Raw genomic sequence first — 21,750 nt, forward strand, 5'->3', positions numbered from 1 at the left:
TTAGCAAGAGGAACAGTTCTGTGCAAATGAAAAACAATCATTCTCATACCCTAAAACCATTTGGAAGACTACTCAAATGGTATAAAGATCTTCCAGTTTTATAGAAACTTCCTCCCTTCCCTCTCCAAACAGCGCTAACTAAAAATACATGTTTTTTTTAAAACACAAAGTTTGGTGGTTGTTTTATTACTCTAATCAATGAACACAAAACTTGCTATACTGGATTAATTTCTGCACAGAAACTCGTATGTCACTCTGAACTTCAGACTAGTTCATGAATGTTCTTATTCCCCAGCCTGTATGTCACCATTCAACACTGATCTTACAAATTTTTACTAGTTTAATCATAGGAGCAGAAGGTTTTAAGGTTTACCTGTAACTCAGTTCTAAGCTGCTGTAGCTGGCCCATCAATTTCTGCATTTCCTCTCTTTGCATCTCTTTCTCATGCCGAAGGTCTTCTAATTCCATAGTACTCGCAGTATGGCTATCTAGACCTTCAAAACCAGAGCCTTCTTTTAAGCTGCTAATTAACTTTTCCTTTGACTAAAACAGGAAAAAAGAGATGATTAAACGTGCAAAAGAGATTTATTATTAACAAAATCAAATTGATACAAATGAAAGATTTTTATCTTGTATTTGAATCATAGCCAAAGTTTTTATCATGGAAAGTTTATATATTCCTAATTTACACAAATAAAAATAGTGGAAACTTGACATGACACAATCCTTGAGAGTTTTTGGCAAGGAAATAACTAAGGAAAAATGGAGGATTCTAATTGTTCTGGTACTTCTAGTAATAAACTCCTAAGATGATTTTTATTAATTTTCACAATAAGTCATACTATACAGCAAAATGCTAGAAGACAACACAAATATACACTATGTATAAGTTGCACATTATTTTTAATATGATGTAGTAAAAACAAACTAATATTTACATAGCTCATTAAGGACAGCAAAATGTTTGACCTATGTATATGTTCTCATAAAAAAACCTTTGAAGTAAATCAATCCGATTTTACAGTAGAGGAAACTGAGGCTCAAAGAAGATAAGTGACTTACTAAGGGACCACCCAGTGATTGGTGTCAAGGCAGGATCTGAACCAAAGGCTTCTAGATTCCAATTCCAGCACTTCTACTAAACTTTACAGCAAAATTCACCACTGCCTCAGAAAGTAACGTTACACAAACTGTTTCAGAGTTAATTTTATGGAACACTTTGACAGCAAAAAGTATAAATCTTATGCTCACTTGAAGTATGCGAGAAGCTTTCTGTTTGTAGTCACTCAGTTCTTGTTTAAGGGATTCGACATTGGTCTTAGACACCTTGACCTGTTGCTGCAGTTCATCAGCTCTCCTCTTTTCATCCATGTGTTTTCTTTCTGCTATGGTTACTGCTTCTGCCAAATTCTGATGTTCCATTTCTACTTTACTGAGGCGAGCAGCAAACTCACTCTGAAAGAAACGTTCACACAATCATTACTTGGTCGTTTTGCTTTGATTTTGCAGTCACATTTCAGAACCTACACATATTTACTAGTTCAGTACTTAGTTACAACAGACAAAACATAAAAACAGGTAAACAGTTGCTCCTTAATAGGCCATTTATGGATTAGAGAATTTACAGCTGATGGTATTCCAGAATACTTAATATAAGAATAATGTAATACTTATAAATGAAAAAGTCTTTTTCTTATATGATGGATGAATTTAAAAATTTAATCCTATTTAGTAAGATACTTTGAAATAGTCTTGAAATATAAGGAATGCTTTAAAAAAAAATCACAGCACCTGAAGATGGCAGAGAGAAGGCAGGGAACTTGCCTGAGCTATCCCCCCAATCCCTCCAAAGCCCTTTAAATACTGCTCTAAAACAAGTCTTGGAGTGCAGAACCTACAAACAGACAGGGTAAACAATTTTCAGACCAAGACAACTTAAAAATTTGACAGGAATGGCCCATCATATCGGAGTGAGAGTGGAGCAGTTCACTACCGACCATGCCAGCACAGACCAAGCCCCAGCAAACCAGGAGCAGGCCTTGAGAACAAATGAATCACCAGCTGCAGTAGCTGCTTCCAAAGCTCTCAGCCCACAGACAATAAGGGTTTGAACCGGCTGGTCAGAAGGAGATTACAAGGGTCTCTTTACTGGCAGTGGAGCAGAACTCTATTGACTTGCATATTCAGATCCAGGTCACAGTCCTGGGTGGCAGTCCCAGGGTGAGGAGGAGTACAAGCAAATCAGAGCTTGCAGCCATGGTGGAACAGGGGACTCTCATCACAGTTCCAGGGGAGAAAAGAGTGCTTGTGGTCGCTCACAGAGTAAAGTACTGGCCAGGAAAGTAGTAAACATACCTCTCCTTCTATCACACCACCTTGGAAAAACTGAAAACTTACAAGTCTCTAGAAATATCTATGTAAAACAGCTGCATAAAACCCCTGAAGCTTGACACAGTATGCCCTACACCCTGGAATGAGAGCCCCACTTTAGGAAAGAGTTAAAAGGCAAGAAACAGGTTAGGAAAAATGAACAAACAGAAAAAATTCTGACCACAGAAAGTTACTATGGTGACAAGAAAGATCAAAACACACTCAGAAGGCAGCAAAGTCAAAACTCCTGTATCTAAAGCCTCCAAGAAAAATAAGAATTGGTCTCAGGTCACAGAAGATCTCAAAAAGCATTTTAAAAATCTTAAGTAAGAAAAGTAGAAGAAAAATTGGGAAGAGAAATGAAAGTGATGAAAGAAAACCATGAAAAAGGAGTCAACAGCTTGGTAAATCAGGCACAAAAATAATACTAAAGAAAAGAACACCTTAAAAAACAAAACAGGCCAAATGGTAAAAGAGGCACAAAAATCCAAGGAGGAGAACTCCATTGGAAAAAGATATAGAAAAATTCACTGATGAGAAAAACTCCTTAAAAAGCAGAATTGGTCAAATAGGAAAAGAGGCACAACACCTCACTGAAGAAAATAATAATTCCTTAAAAATTAGAATTGAGTAAGTGGAAGCTAATGATTATGAGACATCAAGAAAATAAAACCAAAAGAATGAAAACATAGAAGACAATGTGAAATATCTTTTTAGAGAAATAACTGACCTGGAAAATAGATCCAAGAAAGATAATTTAAAAATTATTGTACTTCCTGAAATTCAGAATCAAAAAAAGAGCCTAGATATCACCTTTCAAGAAATCAAGAGAAACCACCCTGATATTCTAGAACCAGAGGGTAAAAATGAAATGGAAAGAATCCACCTCCTGAAAAAGATCCGAAAATGAAAACTCCCAGGAATAAGACAGTCAAATTCCAGAGCTCCCAGAGGTCAAGGAGAAAATACTGCAAGCAGCCAAAAAGAAACAATTCAAGTACCATGGAGCCATAATCAGGATAACACAAGATTTAGCAGCTTCTACACTAAAGGACAGGAGGGCCTGGAATATGGAGGGCAAAAGAGCTAGGATTACAACCAAGAATCACCTACCCAGCAAAAAGGAGTAAAATCCTTTGGGGAAAAAAGTGGATGTTCAATGAAATAGAGAACTTTCAAGCATTCCTGATGAAAAGACCACAGCTGAATAGAAAATCTGACTTCCAAATGCAAGACTCAAGAGAAGCATAAAAAGGTAAACAGGAAAGGGAAATCATAAGGGACTTAATAAAGGTTAAACTGTTTATATTCCTACATGGGAAGATGATACTTGTAGCTCATAAGGACTTTCTCATTATTAGGACAGTTAGAAGGAGTATACATAGACAGAGGACATAGGTGTGAGTCAAATACAGTGGGATATCTTTAAAAATAAAATTAAGGGGCAAGAAAAAGGTATACCATGGGAGAAAGGAAAAGTGAGAGGTAGTATGGTATAAATTATTTCACATAACACAGGTAAGAAAGAGCTACTGCAGTGAATGGGAAGATGGAGGAGGTGGCAGAGAATGTTTGAACTTGACTGACAGGAAATGGCTCAAAGAGGGAATCATACACACTCATTTGTGTATAGAAATTTATGTTATGTTAAGAAGCAATGCTTTTTAAACTGTGGATTGAGTAGGAAATGTTTAAGATGTCCCACCCTGCAGGAAAGTAGGAGGGGAAGGGGACAAGAAAAGGAGGCAGTGTCCACAGAAGGTAAGGTGGATTGGAGAAGGCAATAGTCAGCAACAAAACACTTCTGACGAGCAACAGGGTGAAAGCAAAAAAAGAACAGAATAAACAGGGGGGATATAGGATGGAGGGAAATATAATTAGCAATTAACTGTGAAAAAATTTTTGAAGCAAGTTTCTCTGATAAAAAGGCCTCATCTCTCAAATACATAGAGAAATGAATCAAATTTATAAAAATAAGAGTCATCCCCTAACTGACAAATGATCAGAAAATATGAAGTCAGTTTTTGGATGAAGTAATTAAAGCTATCTATATAGCCATAACAAAAAACATCTGGAGAAATGCAAATTAAAGCAATGAGGTACTACATCTCACACCTATTAAATTGGCTAATAGGATAGAAAAAGAGAATGATAAATGTTGGAGGAGATGTGGGAAAATTGAGACACTAATGCATTGTTGGTAGAGTTGTGAACTGATTCAACCATTATGTAGAGCAATTTGGAATGATGCACAAATATTTATAGCAGCTTTTTTCAGGTGGCAAATAACTGGAAATTGAAGGGATTTCCATCAATTAATGGCTGAAGAATTTGTGGTATATAATTGTGATGGAATACTACTGTGACATAAGAAATGATGAGCTAGATGGTCCCAGAAAAACCTAGAGAGACTTACATGAACTGAGGCAAATTGAAATGAGTAGAACCAGGAGAACGTTGTACACAGTAACAACAATATCTTAAGATTATGAACTGTGAATACTTAGCTATTCTCAGCAGTACCATGATCCACGACAACTCCGAAGGACTTACAATGAAAAATGCTATCCATCCCCAGAAAAAGAAGTGATGGAGTCTGACTACAGATCGAAGGATATTTTTTAAACTTTATTTCTTTGGTTTTTATTTTGTTCTATGTTTTCTTTTACAACATGACTAATATGGAAATAAGTTTCACAAGGTCACACATGTATAACCTATAAAAAACTGCTTGCCTTCTCAATGAGAGGGGTGAGGATGAAAGGGGAGAATTTAGAGGTCAACTTTAAAAATGAATGTTGAAAATTGTTTTCACATGTAATTAGGGAAAAATAAAATATTAATTTAAAAAATAAATAATAAAAATTTACTAGATTTTTTTTTTTTAAAAACACACACTTTAAAACTGCCAAGCAAGATGCTGACACATTTGGGAGCCCAATCACCTTCTTTTTTTTAAAAGTCAGCTGTTATGAATGCAAAGTCACTTCACTACATACACCAGAACAAATAGGATATTTTGGTATGTAAAATTTGAGAAAAATTGCTTTGTCAAAGCATGTGAAACCAAAACGTTAGTATGAAATTCATGGAAAGGAAGAAGCGAATTCAGAAATTCTAAACCTGACCCCAAAGCTAAACATTTGATTAAAGGGGAAAAGGTATATTTTATAAATGTTAATTATATTAATTTATAAAGAAATTAGAGGAGCAAGGAATAAATTACCTTTCAGATTTATGAATGGGGAAGAGTTCATGACTAAATTAGGGAGTAGAAAGGATCACAGAAATTAAAATGGACAACTTTGATGGCATAAAATGCTTAAGTTTTTTGCACAAACAAAACCAATGTAGTTAACATTAGAGAAGAAGTAGGTAAATGGGAAAAACTCTTTAAAACAAGTTTCATAAAGGTCTCATTTCTAAGATATACAATGAACTGTCAAATCAATAAGTCATTTCCCAATTGATAAATGTTAAAAGAACATGTAGAGGCAGTTTTCAGAGTAAGAAATCTAAACTAGCAATACTCCTATGAAAAAATTCCCCAAATAAAGCAACTTTGAGTTCTACCTTAAAACCACCAAACTGGTAAAAACCAGACTTGTCAAAACAAAACTAGCAGCCTGGAGGCAAAACTCTCTAAATGGTAGATCCAGATTAAGATGTAACCGGGAAATATTTAACAAAATAAAAACACAACATAAATAATGTTAATTTGTGGTTTTCTAAGTCAATATGTAGTTGCAGAGATCTATTTCTATTTAAGTTTGACACCAATGGACAAAAATGGGGGGAAACATGGAAGATGTCAAATACTGGAGGCACTGTGGGAAAATGGACACTGTTGGCGGAGCTGTGAAATGTGAACTAGTCCAGGCATTATGGACTATGCCCCAAAGCTGTGCATGCCCTTTAATCCAGCAGTACTACTACCACCACTTCCCAAAAGATAAAAAAGAGGAAAAGAACTCATACACAGAAAAATATTTATAGTGGCTCTTGTTGTGGTAACAAAGAACTATAAACTAAGAAGATGCTTATCAGCTAGTTGGAGGACAGCTGAACAAATGAGAAGACACGAATATGCTATATAATATTACGCTATAAAAAATGAAGAAAAGGACAGTTTCAGAGAAACCTGGAAAGATTTGTAGGAAATGATGCAGAATAAAGTGAGCAGCATCTGGGTAATAATTTATGCAATAATAACAACACTGTAAAAACAAACGACTTTGAAAAACTTAAGAACCTGGATCAAGAGAATGACGAACCACAATTCCCAAGGACTCCCTATGCACCTACTGAGAGGAGACAGACTCAGAGTGCAGATTAACACATATTTTTCTGGATATGGCCAATGAGGTGATTTACTTTGCTTGACTATAACATATTTATTACAAAAGTTTTGCTTTTTTTCTTTCATTCTTTTTCAAGAGGGAAGAGGTAGGTTGAAGGAGGAAGGTTTTCATTAATTGAAAAAAATTAAATTGAAAAATAATAGTCCAAGAAATACACATTTATCGAATCTGGAAAAAAATCACACAAACTGTCTCCAAACAAATTCTGATAACTTCAGAATCAAGGTAATTTTTGTAATTCTAAAGTTACTACCAATAAAAATTTAAAAATTAAGAGAATTAGCAGCAAATGCTTATAAAACTGTGAACCCTCACTATTGCTACATATTATATATACATTATATACGTATATGCCACTTACTTTATAACTTTAACAAGACTGAAGTAAAAATGACCCATTTGTCATACTATAAATGTGAAAGTTCAGTTTATTTGCCTAAGGAAACAAAGTACTTCTTCAAATGCTGCACTCTATGTAGCTGCTAGAAAAGATACACATACAGACAAAACGATATGACAGTGGAAAAATAATTCCGCTTATTGTGCTTGCCATTCTAACCTGCATCTGCTTGTAACTATCCTGCTCCCGCTTCAAGGCAGACTCAGCATCATGCAGTCTTTCTTGCAGAGTTTGGAAAGCTTTATTTTGCATACTGTTCCCTTCACTGTGATCCTGCAGTAGTCTAAAAGAAAAGTATCCATTTATTCATTCAGCAAACATTTATTAAGCATCTGTGTGCAAAGTACGTTACTTTACATGAGTGGCTATCAAAATACTGAATTAAGTAATTAAGTAGACCAATTTTAAAAGTGTCTCCTTACACTTCAACCCATGACAAAAAGACAGTCTGACTAGATTTTATGGTGAAATATTTTCCATTTGTTGGTAGCCAATACTGGCATTTTAACGCATCAGAATATTAGCACTTATCAAGTTTGTAATTATGTTACAGCAGTATTCTTATACTGGATGATTTGCTGTATCTAGGATACTTGATTTGTTTTTATTTCTTAGCTAAGGATTTTTTGGTGCTTTTTTTTTTTTAAATCAAATATTTTCAGGTTCAAAACCTGCTTACTGTAGCAAATACACATTTCCAACATTCAAAATAAAACAAAATTTCCCTCTTCGGGACATTCATAAGTTATATTTAACTAAAATGGAATTTTTCTGGAGCATTTTTACATTATCCTTTGAATGATCTCACATCTCCAGCAATTGGGAAGCTACCGTGATTTTTCACTCTGTAGAGCTTCTAAAGCTTCAGTTCGAGTATTCAGCAGGTGATCAGCTTCCTGTAATCTCACTTTCAGCACAGCCAGCTGGGAATCCTTTGCACCTATTGCTTCAGTCAGATCATCAACTTGAGCTCGAAGTTCTCGAACTACCTTATCATTCTTAGAATGGTCTACATTCCATTTCTCCACTCTTGCTCGTGCCTTGTTTAATTCTATGAAAGAAAATATTTAACCATGATAAATCACCTTCCTATAGTGCATACATATTATCATTTGAATAACTTATTACTTCCAGCAATTTGAGGACTGTGAGACAAGTAGTAAGATTTTATCCCCATTTTATAATTGGGGAAACTGAGGCTCAGAGGTTATCCTGGATTCTAGCCCAGATCTTGTCATGCTAAGTCTAGCATTCTTTTCTAATTCAGCCCTTAAACTACGTGTAGAGAAAAGAAATGAGTTCCTCTACTGTTCACTTAACATATACTCATTACCAAAATCAGTTTATTTAAAAAGTATTCTAAAATTATTTGCCCTAATCCTTTTATCTCATCAGACCCATTTCCTTAGCTCTACCATTCATATCCATATACAAAACAATTGACAGGGAAAGGACATGGAACTAGGCACCCTGTCTTAAATACCTACTTCCTTTCCAGAATTTTGTCACCAAGCACCTAGAAGTCAAAGCTAGTTCATGGTACAGAGCTAAGCAGAAAACTGACAAAATGGATTTTTCATTCTTTATTGGAGCCAAAGGAAAAGAATTCTAGACACACTCTCAGATAGATAAAAATATGTAACCCACTTCAAAAAAAATAAAAACAAAACACAGCACAGGACGGGTCTCCTTCAGAACATGTTTTCAAGAAATGATGATGCTCGATTACCCAGGGAAGCGTAGAGCTCAGTCCTTAGATAAAACCACACTGGAAAGTCCTTCCCATTAACCTTCTAACAACAACAGTTACTGCACCTTGGCACCCAAATTCTTCCTTAATGTAATGATGTATAAGATTCATAGGAGTCATCATGAATATGGCTTTCCTGGCTCTGCTTAATTCACTTTATAATGACTACAATATAAATGGAAAACACAAACAAAAAATGAATGTGCTAAGTTAGTGTTCTATCTAAGCCTGGCCCAAAGAAAAGATATACTCCTTTGCAGAGGTGAAGAGCTCAGGGGTGTAGAACATTGTATAAAATATCAGCTTTTTCTAACATACTGATAGATTTTGCCGAATTTTTCTCCTCTTCCTGTTTTTTTTTTTAATTCATTGTTATAAAGGATGGTTTTCTGGGCTTAGAGGTGAAGGAATAAAGAGGGAAATCTAGGCAGTGTAAAAAGAGAAAATATTGATAAAAATCCAATTTTTACAGGATTCAAAGGAAAGAAGCACAACTACTTCTATGTATGAATAATCTTGGCTGGTAAATTTTAAAAATATACTGTTATTACTTTAACATATCTTCTTGCCTCACTCTTCTTGATTTCCTATTATGTTTGCATTCCCCTGAACTATTTTACCCATGTCATCTGCAATGATACTTTCTATCTATCCCTTTATCTGCTTCATGATGGACATGGATTGTCTCTTCTTTTTTCTTTCTCCTCAATCACATTTATGATCATTCCTATGACTTTCAGGGCCTCACCTTGTGGTCACTTTAGTTTTTCCTCTGATGCCTATTTATTTTCTCACAAGAGTGCACGGCTCACTCTTCAGTCACACAGGGTGGCAGGTATTGGGAACAGGGGATGAAAGATCAGCAGCCTGAATATGCACTGGCACCTTAGAAATCTTAAAAGATCTCTAATAAAGGTCTCTAATAAATTGAACAGATTCTCTATGGAGAATATGGAAAGACATGCAAGAAATTACACAACAAAAAGTAACAGAGAGGGATTGTAGCCTGGGACAAGAAGGTAACTCACATTGGTAAGCAATAATATTAAAATTTTGAGATATACTTCTAATGTTTTCTATTTAATCACATTTTTGCAGTTTAGTACACTTTCTCTAAGATTTTTAAATGAACTAGCTTTAGAAATTCAATGATTCCACATTTGGATGTTGCCAAAGACACCAGAATGCAGTAGTTAAAAGGAGAAATTATTTTCTTTTATTTCTTACCAGTCTCATCCACTCTCACAAGGAAACATGCTCCATTTCAAAACTTATGTTTAAAGCTTAGATGTAAAATCATTTTCATGTATGTAATATAGATGGAAACCAAAACAATTTTCTGACTCAGGTTGTAAAACTTATTAACTAAGAAATTTTCTACCTTCTTGCGTTTCCTTGGATCTTTGAATTAATGAAGCCATTTCCTGATTTAAAGATTGAACTTCATTCCTTAGTAGCTGATTCTCCAATCGAAGATTCGACAATTCCTGGGACCTGCCATCATCATTAGCAGAAAGACTTCGGTCGCTAGATCTGACACTCAGGGGTGTGTTTTCCTTTGCAGCATCCACCTGAGGTCCTATTCCAGAATCTGAACTGTCAGAGGTTTCTGTGAAAAGCAGGGGAAAAGTACTTATAACTTTGTCATATGCATTAAAAACTACATGTTCTCATGAGATATTTTTCATACTTACATACTATGAAAAGCAAACTTGGAACTCATCAAATTTCACTTTGAAGGATACTTTTATTTCCACAAACAGGGCTTAGGAAGCCTTAAATGTTTTAAGGACAAGAGCACACATAGTGACACGGAACAGAAAAAAGATTATGAATTTGGAAATCAAAGAAGCAGGAACAGTTATCAAAGGGTGTATGCTTAAGCAAGAAGGTTAGAATATAGTGAAAAGATCACTAGAGCCTTGAAGTCAGATCAGTTTTGATTTTGGGCTCTGCCAACTGCAACTGCCAACTGTAACCTTTGGAAAATCACTCACTTGGTGCTTCTTTTCTGACTTGGTTTGAACCTCAGTTTTGCTTCTTCTCTGCTAGCTGTTTTCTTGGAGAAATCTCTTAATGACTCCAGGGCCCAATTCCCTCAACTACAAAATGGATAGAATGGATCAGAGGTGTGCTAAGGTCCTTTTCAATTCTAACATGTATGGTATTACAATCTACTGAATGAGGAAAACTGCATCACAGGACGGTGAGGATCATATAGATACTATATACAGAAAGAAATCTATGTGTAATCTATGAAGTACCATAACATCTGAGGCATTTTATTGTGGAAATGGGCCAAGAAGTTGAAATTATTAAGACCAAAAAAAATGGCCATGAAATCCAAGAAAAGGAATTTCCTCCTCTCCCCACACCACCAGCTTAAAACAAAAATCTAATCCTAAAAGAAAGTTCAAATTTGAAATAGGGTCAGCGAAACTGATTCAGAAACAAAACTAAGTCCTTGAAACTTGAATGAATGAAAGAATGAACGAAATAAACACTGATCCAGATAACTTAGTTTTCATTTGTTTCAAGACAATGTTAAACATGGAATGGAGTGCAGTGGACAGAACATTGAACTTAAAGAGACAAGAAGACCCAAATTTGAATCCTACCTCAAACACTTTCTAACTGTGCAACCCTGGACAAGTCCCCTAACCTTTCAGCTTCTGTTTCCTCAACTACAAAATGAAGATGATAAAAGCAGCTACAACACAGGGTTAAAGATTAAATAAGAATATATGAAAAGTGCATTGCAAAAAGTGCTGTTACATATTAAATTGCTATATGTCGGCTACTTATTATTACAGCTATTAGTTGGATGGGTCATTATCTAGCCTAATCCCATTTTTACTGATGAGAAAATTGAGGCAGATCCAGGTCCAGAAGTTAGCTCTTCTGTTGATAGTTTCCTTTCTATTATACTACAATGCATTTAAATTTAATGTAAATACAGAATTTCTTATTTGTCATATGAAAAAGAAACCAAGTTTTGGGGGGCTTTAAACTGATCAAAACACTAAATTTAAGACAGCAGTCTAAATCAGTTCTCTTCAGATAAAAGCACACAGCAATTGAAATTGAGTTTTTCAAAATGTCGGTTATTAAATATGACAAATGAGTGTCATAGAAGGAATACTAAATAGACAGCTAGTAGTCCAGAGAACAGACATCTGGGCCTGTAGTCAAAAAGTACTGAGTTCAAACCAATTACTGTGTGAAACTTGGCGAATCACTTAATCTGTTTACCTCAGTTTCCTTAACTGTAAAATAGGCATTATAGCAGCACCTACCTCCCAGGGATGTTGTAAAGATCAGATAAAAGTGCTTAGCACAGTGCCCAGCACATAGTAATCACTACATAAATGCTTGTCTTCTCCTACAGGCTTTTAAAATATATTTAAGAGCAGAACCAAGAGAACGCTGCACACAATAACATCAATACTGCGCAATGATCAACTCATATGACTTAGCTCTTCTCAGCAATACAATGATCCACGGCCATTCTGAAAGATTCATGATGAAAAATGCTGTCTACATCCAGAGAATTATGAAGTCTGAATACAGGCTGAAGTATACCACTTTCACCTTTTTTCTTTCTTTCTCATGGTTTTTCCCTTCTGTTCTGATTCTTCTTTTACAACATGACTAATGTAGAAATATATTTAGCATGATTGTATATGGACAACCTATATCATATTGCTTGTCTTGGGGAAGGGACAGGGGAGGGAAGGAGAAAAATGTGAGCTCAAAATATTATAAAAATGAATGTTGAAGTCTATCTTTACATGTAATTAGAAAAAATAAAATACTATTAAATGGGAAAAAATAAAATACTTAAGTGTAAAGCTTTAAAAGATTATGGGAGCTGAAGAAACTTTCGATCATAATGTAGATAGATGCCAAAGGCTTAACATTTGAACCAGGCATCACATAATACTATCTCCCATAGAAACACACCATTTTCAATTTATCTCCATATCTACTTTATGCAACAATTCAAATAAGGATATTATTTTGGCTTATCACCCACACACTCCAAAAACGTTTTGTAGTCCTGATGGAGATATTTGGCAGAAAATCACAGTAGAATACTCATCCACATTTTTTATAACCTGATCTGTTATTTCACTGGGGCTCCCTATGAGGAAACCCCACCTCTACTAAAGCATAACAGTAACTGCTCTAAAATTTGTACTTCTGAATTGTCTGAGGCACTTCCACATTAAATGGGCTGGCCAGGGCCACTTCACTTGGCTGGTATGTATCTGAATCAGGAATCTAATTCAGGGGTTCTCTAAGACTAGCCATTTCCACGTAGACAGATTTAAAACCCCAAAGCAGAAACCCTTTCAACTCCTAATAGTCACGTAAAAACTTACCCAAAGGCATAGACTGGGCCTTAGGTACTTACTGTGTGAACCTGGGCAAGTCACTTAATCTGTTTACCTCAGTTTCCTTAACTGTAAAATAGGCATCATAGTGGCACCTAACCTTCCAGGGATGTTGTAAAGATCAGATAGTATTTGTAAAAGTGCTTAGCACAGCGCCCAACACATAGTAATCACTATATAAATGCTTGTCTTCCCTTACAGCCTTTTAAAATATATTTAAGACCCAAACCAAGAGAACATTGCACATAATAACATCTATACTGTGCAATGATCAACTGAGAGATTTAGCTCTTCTCAGCAATACAATGACCCAAGGCCATTCCAAAAGATTCATGATGAAAAATGCTATCTATATCCAGAGAATTATGAAGTCTGAATGCAGACTGAAGCATACTATTTTATACAAAAACTTGTTATAACCAATCTCTTACTCAACTAAAAATAATCAAAGTCTCAACTGAAATCTGCTTTTAGAGCAATATCCAACAAAAAATTTGGTAGGAAAAAACAATGGTGATACCTTATAGAAATGTTTATAATAAGGCATTATCTAGAAAAAGAATGATGATAAAAGTGAGATAAAAACTTTCATTACCATTTGCACAGACCTAAGAAGGTAAGGTAATAAGTTTCCATTAATGCTGTTAAAACTAGAAACTATAAAGGTTATCATAAGTACACAAACATTGCAATAAAATTCCATGAATAAATTCTCAAACTATAAAAGATGTTTATGATGAATGCCAACGGGCTGTTCACAATAACTATTTATTGATATTTGATATCCTTTAAAATGCGATGCTGAGAAAACTGCTCACTTCAAATTGCAACTTAGGCATGCAACACAGACATTTGATTACTATTAAGGAGAGAAGGGATCATGTCATACATTTTTTAACTTTCTCCAGAGTAGCAAGTGAAGTGCTCAACATCCGAACTCAACCAAAGCTGGCTCTCACACAATCCCTATTGTACCTGAATCACACGGCTTACCACAAGTATTTTCCACAGCAATCTTGCCACTGAAGATGACTTTCCTTATGGTGGATCTTTTGATCTAGTTTTATTCCCCTTTGCATAAATCTGAATTCATTGCTCTCAACTCCCATGTACAACTAAATACCAAGAACAAAATAAAGCTCATACAGCAGAATTTAGCAAATGCCTCTACATAAATGATTGAAACACACTCCTGGTGTGCTCAAGAATAAAAACCTTTTTAAAAATTTACATTACTGGAGTAATAAAGTCATTTTCAAAGTACTATTTCTTAAAAATTACTTTCTATTTTATCACAGAGATCAAATATTACTTCAAGTCTTAACTGAAGGCCTTATTACAGCATGGAGGTGACTCTGGATCCTCAAAGGTAATGCCAGTAGCATGGAAACTCCCGTGAATCCTACCAAAGTTGGGAAAGTTTTGAATTCAGGAATGGAGACTGATTGTATATCCTCCTCCAAAGACTAGCCCAGTTAAAGTGTGAAGATGCTCATCATGGGTTTTGGTCATAGCAATTAGACTGTCATATCAAGAAAGTCAAAATCCACTGGTAGGAGGAGTAATCACACCAACAGAATTATGGACCACTGAAATATGTCACATATGGATCACAGATTCTGTTCAATGACAAACCAAGAAAACAAAGATGGTAATATTTAAGAGAAAAAAACAAACATCTACTAACTTTATTAAAACGGCTGTAATAGACACCATCAATTGCTACGAGGAATCCCCACAAACTCAAGCTGTACTTTTCACTACTGTAAAGTACAAACAACTGTTTCCATTCACTAGCCACTTCACAGTCTTCATTTTTGCATTTGGAGCAATGCAAACTCAGAGAGACTAGTCTTACAGCCTGAGAAATCAAAGCTCTTGTTTAACTACCTTCAAATCCTTCCATCTAACTTAGATCAGTTTTCATACTTCCTTTTGCTTCCATTAGTTCACAAAAATGAAAATAGGATGTTGACAAAAAAGTTATACATTCAAAGAATACAATTTTAAAATTCCAGACAACAGCATTCTTAAACCTCATAAAATGCCCTAAATACTGTGGCAGATCAATTTTGAGGTAAGCTCTAAGATTCTGGGCAGAATAAATGATTGCCTTACATATAACATTTCAAGGCCCTTTGCTGTGAAAATACTAAAGAATATTGGTGTTCATTGCTGTTACTCTAAAAGCACACACTGCTGTTCGCCTCTGGGCCAATTATCTCTGACAGGCATCCCTTAGACTAGAAGAAGGTGGATCAGAAATACCACTGGGACTTCTTTATGCCATGGCTTCATATCCAATTTACACTATTGCTTTCAACACTGTAATTAAAGATAACACATAGGACTAATTAACTACCATGGCCTGGACTCCTGGTGTTGTTTTCTTCAGTAGTTTTGATGCTGGGTGCACCAGCAGACGCAGAACTAATGCTGGATGTCCGAGAATGACTCTGAAGAGCTGCCTTGCCTCTTTCTTTTTTAGTTTCAGCCCTTCCATTAGGCTCCTTCTCTGAGCTATTGAGAAAATCAAATAGCAGTTCATCATCAGGCTCAGACTTTTTTCTTCGAACAAAGTGTGAAGAAGGCCTAGGAGTAGACGTATTTTCACCCAAGTGGGAACCCTCCACTGATGTTCTAGATCCCACTTTCACATTTGCAGTCCCTGCTAAAATGGTAGCCTTCTGATGTCTAATATGATCTGCCACAGAAGAAATGTAATTAGTTTTAGATAAAGTCTGATATGTCAAGTCTGTATCTTTTTGGTGTAGTTCAGGATATTCAGTGTCTGTGTTGTATACGATGTTACTGAAGTTTTCTTTTTTACTAAGAGCTGTTGCAGCCCCTTGGTCAACTCTGTTAAGAAGGTCCTCAGCTTTTCCAGCAAGATCTGCAAACCAAGACATGACAGAGGATGTAGAAACCTGTAGAATTGAAAACACTAAATCAGTAATGTAGTACAGGACTTTCACCAATATTATCATTACAGCAAAATATACACATAACAAAAAGACAGTAAGCCATAATAGATGGTAGTTATTTCAGGCAATAATTTATAATAAAATGTTCATAATTTAAAAAAAATACTGACAATTCAGCAAATATTGAGTGTTCACTACATACAAAGCACTGTGGTAGATGATATAAAAAGTACAGAGAAGAAACCACAAAGCCTGCCCTCTGCAATTAAGTCTTTTTAGAGTTTAAGGATACTGACAGAATGAAATAAAGGAAACATAAAGTCTCCTAAATTAGACTACAAATAATGCAGTGTAATGTTGCAGAAAGGGCACTAGAATTAAGAGGATAAGAATACCACTTTTAACACCAGCTGTGTGACCAGAGGCAAGACACGGAACCTCTCTGAGCCTCAATTCCTTCATCTGCAAAAGTGGAACAATACCTGTAGCACTTACCTCACACAATTGTTATAAAAGCACTTTGCAAACTTTAGAGTTAAATAAATATCTGCCATTATTCATGTTAAAATGCAGAACTATCATAGTTACCCTTAAATTAGAGACAGGGGAAGTTCATTATTTCTGATTTAAGTTTTACAATGATGATTCCTAAAAACCCAAATTTTAGTAATTAAACCAATTAAGGCAAAATACAAGAAGAAGTTAGTTGCTAGATCATAAATTTATGATGTCAACAAGAGTAAAACCCAAACTACCTTAATACCAGCCTCGCATTCTCTCCTAATAATCAAAATGCACTTACCACTTATCTCCTGCCTTGCACTGTAAATTTAACAATTAAGCTCCAGACTAAAAGCATTTGCCATAAAGGTGATTGCCCAACTAAACACTACAAATATAACAGAACTTTGGGCACGTGCCCTATTAAAAAAGAAAACTGGAAAGGTTCTCAAGTTAGCTCCACTTCTTTCAGAGTCTAGCCTCTTACAAACTACAAACTAATGAGATGATTCCTCGAGCAGGGGGCTTCCAAAGATGGAAAAAGAAAAACAGTGGATGGGAGCCAAAAAGCCTATTTTTAAGTTGGTGATCTCGGACACTCATTACAGAACAGAACATTAGGAGGCCCTAAAGAGGACATTTTTAACCTCAGGACCACAAGCATCCCCCCCGGGGGTCTGTAGATAGATATCGAAAGTGGGGCGGGTGTGAACTTGGATGGGAAAATTACATCTTGTAATTACTTCAATGTGAGGGGTAACTTTTGGAACCCTATATATTTCACTTAACGCATTTTAGAATACTGTTCGGAGAAGGGAGTTCATAGGCTTCACCAAAGGGGTCCACACCTCACAAAAAGGTAAAAGACCCCGCCCCCTGACCTTTTAAAGGGGGAGAGAAAGAATGGAGAGGAGGGGCGAGGAAGGAGCGAAAAGGCCACGGGTGGGGGAGGGAAGTAGGGGTGCCTTGGCGAGAGAAAGGGAGAGGTGGGTGACGCGCCCCACTTTTTCTCCTGGCTAAGGAAAGAAGGGGTCCGTCGTCAGCCGTTAACCGCCCACCCGGGCAGAGGCCTCAGGCCGCGCCTCCGCCTCACCTGACTGCGTCAGTCCCCGGGCCCGGAGCGAAGGGATGGACGACTGCCTTCCTCCTCCTTTTCTCCTTATTTTTTCCCCCTATTCCAGCTTCCTCCTTCCTTCAGAGGAAGGAGGGAGCCGGGGGAATTCGCGCAGCTCCCCGGCACCACTTAGCCCCACTATCACTGTTCCCTCTTCCGGGAGACGTGGAAGGGCGGCGTGAGGACCCCAAAACAGAGCGTCCGCTGCACTGCCGGAGCCACGGCTCTAAACACCGAGCGGCGAAGGCGACTAGAACAGCGGGGTCCTAGCTTAAGGCCACGCCCTCCTTTCGCCGGCTGGACCAACCGGCGGAGGGGCGGGACTAGACACGTCACTCGCGCAGTCTACCACGACTATTCAGCCCCCAGCTCGCAAGTACGCCTGGTGACGGTGACGGTGTCAACAATTGCAAGCCACTCCCACTGGGGGAGGGGCCAAATGGTCCTATCCTGTTAGAAAGAATACTAGTGCCCTTCTTCTTCCATATAAGGAAGGCCAGTTGGCCAAGTGACCTCCAACTTTGGCTCATAGTTAGCTTTGCTGGGTGGGCAGGTAACTAGTTGCCAGAAGTAGAGTCCTGTGGAGACTGGATTTTGTAAGCTACTGGAAGGAACCTCCCCATCCATATACAATTTCAATGACCCAAGGCTGGGCTCTGCTTCTAGAAGAGTTGAAGCCAATCTTCATTTAACAAACTTTTATTAAGCCTACTTCGGCAACAAAGGACGAACGCAACAATTAAAGCTACTATGTATCAGACAATTTGCAAAGTGCTGGAGATACAAAGACAAAACGTGAAACAATCCCTCAATAGTCGGGAATGCAGATCATATCGAATGTATATGAATCAGATACAAAGTAACTTTGAAGGGGACGGCACCAACAACTTGATAAACAGGAAAAGATACCCAAAGTATCCTTGACCTTAGTCTTGAAGGAAACCAAGGATTCGATGATGTATAGGTGTGAAGCGAGAGCATACCAGGAATGGGAGACAGTGCAAAGGGAAAGAGCATTGCATATGAGGAACACAAGGTCACTATGGCTAGACCATAGAGAGTATGGAAGGAAGTAATATTTAAGTGAACTGAAAAGGTAAAAAAGAGCTTTAAATGCCCAACAGAGGACTCTTTATTCAGATCCCTTGATTCCTCCCTGTTAAAGTTGTTAGGGAATCTGGATAATATCAAGGCCAAACATAATTTTATAGATAAGAAAACTGAAAGTGAGTTGCCCAAAATCATATAGTTATTTAATAGCAGAACTAGGACAAGAACCCAAGTTCCCTGATAATAGGCACTTAATAAATATTGAATAAGCCTAAAGTGTGTCATGTAGTGGGAAGAATGTTTGGGAGTCAAGGCTTTGCAAGTAAACAGCTATGTGATCACAAATAAATTTCTTTATTCATTTCAACTTGCTTTAGTTAATCTTTCTGTGCTAATCTACCTTCAAGAGGCTTTGTGAAAATAAAAGAAATTTTAAAAGCAATATAAAATGATACTATGTGTAAATACATACATATTAAGGATTCATAGTATCATACAATTGTAACATTGAAGCTTTTACAAAGGAATGTACTTCATAAGTCATAATTACAAATATACAAACTCATTCTCCCTAAAGCATGGGAGGCATAATCCTCATCGCTTTGCGTCACCTCAATCTTTGGGGAGAAAAAAAGGATTAGGTTCATAGTTTAATTCAGTTCCCATAGAGCATAGTCTCTGTTCCAACTGCAAAGCCAAGACACCCCCCTCTCAGGAATAAAAAAACACCCTGGCTTCTCCTGCCTGTCAGTACCTTCAGTCTTGGCTCCAAGGTCATCATGGCTTGTACTCCTGGGCTGTGGAGAACACTGCGGGCAGCTGAAACTGAGAAGGACAACAGAGAATAGAAAGGAACACCACCAGATCCACTTTTCTGGTCTGGGGTAAAAGATAGGTAAAAGCAGGGGAAAGAAGGTAGGAATAATCTAACAGAATGAGTCCGAAAAGACCGGTGGAAAGGGAGAGAGTTTTTCATCCCACCACTTTTAAATATCAGACAATCAATCAACAAAACCACCTCTACCAATGTGGAACAGGAAGCCAAACTGGGTATGCTTAAGAAGTCAGCCCTGGCTACATCATAATAGACTTTAGATTGTTTAGTACAAAGCTCTCAGAGGAGCACGACATCAGGCAGCTGAAACTGAGAAGAACAACAGAGAATAGAAAGGAACACCACCAGATCCACTTTTCTGGTCTGGGGTAAAAGATAGGTAAAAGCAGGGGAAAGAAGGTAGGAATAATCTAAAAGAATGAGTCCAAAAAGACCAGTGGAAAGGGAGAGAGTTACTCATCCCACCACTTTTAAATATCAGACAACCAATTAACAAAACCACCTCTACCAATATGGTACAGGAAGCCAAACTGGGTATGCTTAAAAAGCCATCCCTGGTCACATCATAATAGACTTTAGATTGTTTAGTACAAAGCTCTCAGAGGAGCAGGACCATTTTTTTTCCTTTTTCTTTGTGACCTCCGTGCTTAGCACCGTGACTGGCACATAATAAGCACTTAATAAATGCTTGTTAACTGATTGAACTAACTCATTATACAAATAATAGGATTCAGAGCTAAAAGGACCTTCAGAGGCCACCTAGCCTAATCCTCATTCATTTTGTAAATGAATAAGCTGAACTTCAGAGAAGGTAAAATGAGTTGCTCCCCAGGGGTGTGCTGGAGCCAGCTCTTGCCCAGGTCTGAGACCTGATTTTTAAATTTTCAACATGAGTGTTCACACTTCAGAAGTTGGCAAAGAGCTACAAACAAGGGCTTAATTCAGGGGTGGGGAACCTGTGGCCTGGAGGCCACATGTGGTCCTGTAGTTCCTCAAATGTAGTCCTTTGAATCCGAATTTCACAGAATAAATCCCCTTAATAAAAGGATTTGTTTGTTGTACTCAATCAAAAGGCCGTACCCAAGGACCTAGAAGGCCTCATGTGGTCCAGAGGCCACAGATTCCCCACCCCTGGCTTAATTTATTGTTTTGTTGATTGTCTAGACTCAAGAAAGTGATGAAGAAGTATTAATAATGCAGGTTAAACCGAAAAATGTGTCAATTGTACTTTTGTTTCTTTCCAGAAAGCTAGTTGTTAAACATTTACCAACATACACCTAGAACACGATGTCTTTATTGGGCAAGAAGAGTAAAAAGAATTGTTCCAAAATGATAGGATTGAAATTGTTATTGAACTGAATGAAATAAAATGTAAATAAAGGGGTAGTGGTACTCCAGTGTGCTCTCATCCTTGACTTAATCAGTTAACTGTAACTTTAGATTAAACACTTTCCCTCTCCAGACCTCCAGTTCCTTGTTTATAAAATAAGAGAATTGCCATGCCAAAACCCCTTTAAATCCATGTTCAGACATCTGACCAAAATAACTCCCTGAAGAGGAGGTAAAATGCTCTACTCCCAGATGCCTGACAGCCAGACTCTGAAATTTGCACTAGACTGAATAAACTAAAGAAGAAATCGAATAACAAAATATAGTAACTTCTTCCACCTTTGAACTGCACAAGAGATCAATAGGAAAGGGAGTGATAATCATTTAACATAAATTTTGAAACTTTAATAAGGGCCAGAGCTTTAATTAAGAAGAGTCTGGAAGTAATAGTCTTTGTTTCCTGATGTAAACTCAGACAATGCCTCTTCCTATGTCAACAAAGCCAGATGGGACTGAAGAAAACACAATATCCTGGGTCATAATTTCAACTGAAACTTTGTTAGTTTTGTTAAATATGCCCTTTCCTGTGTCAGCAATTTCACAGACCTGTTTATGACAGGATGCCTGCAACCAGAGTGATGGGATTTTCTCTTTATCTTGTGTCACAGAGACATATGCTATTCACACAGCCTGGAATCATAACTTCAACTGACACTGC

The 21,750-nt window shown here is 37.0% G+C and overlaps 1 protein-coding gene across 2 annotated transcripts in view; it reads right to left on the bottom strand.

The window, feature by feature from the left end:
- Positions 1 to 20,217, bottom strand: part of GOLGA5 (golgin A5) — a 32,924-nt gene extending 12,707 nt beyond the window's left edge. The window contains exons 1-7 of one of the 2 annotated variants that reach the window (XM_072623564.1): positions 19,623 to 20,217; positions 15,642 to 16,206; positions 10,264 to 10,491; positions 7,964 to 8,183; positions 7,292 to 7,415; positions 1,253 to 1,456; positions 374 to 544 (exon numbers count right to left, since the gene is read on the bottom strand). In XM_072623564.1, the coding sequence (XP_072479665.1) occupies positions 374 to 544; positions 1,253 to 1,456; positions 7,292 to 7,415; positions 7,964 to 8,183; positions 10,264 to 10,491; positions 15,642 to 16,206; positions 19,623 to 19,844 (1,734 nt within the window). In that variant the 5' untranslated portion in view covers positions 19,845 to 20,217. Of the gene's footprint in view, positions 1 to 373; positions 545 to 1,252; positions 1,457 to 7,291; positions 7,416 to 7,963; positions 8,184 to 10,263; positions 10,492 to 15,641; positions 16,207 to 17,797; positions 18,230 to 19,622 lie in introns of those variants that run through there. The other variant, XM_072623565.1, reaches the window with a different exon arrangement.
- Positions 20,218 to 21,750: the final 1,533 nt, after the last annotated feature.

The sequence above is a fragment of the Notamacropus eugenii genome, chromosome 7, assembly GCF_028372415.1.
Source record: "Notamacropus eugenii isolate mMacEug1 chromosome 7, mMacEug1.pri_v2, whole genome shotgun sequence".
NCBI classification, from domain to species: Eukaryota; Metazoa; Chordata; class Mammalia; order Diprotodontia; family Macropodidae; genus Notamacropus; species Notamacropus eugenii.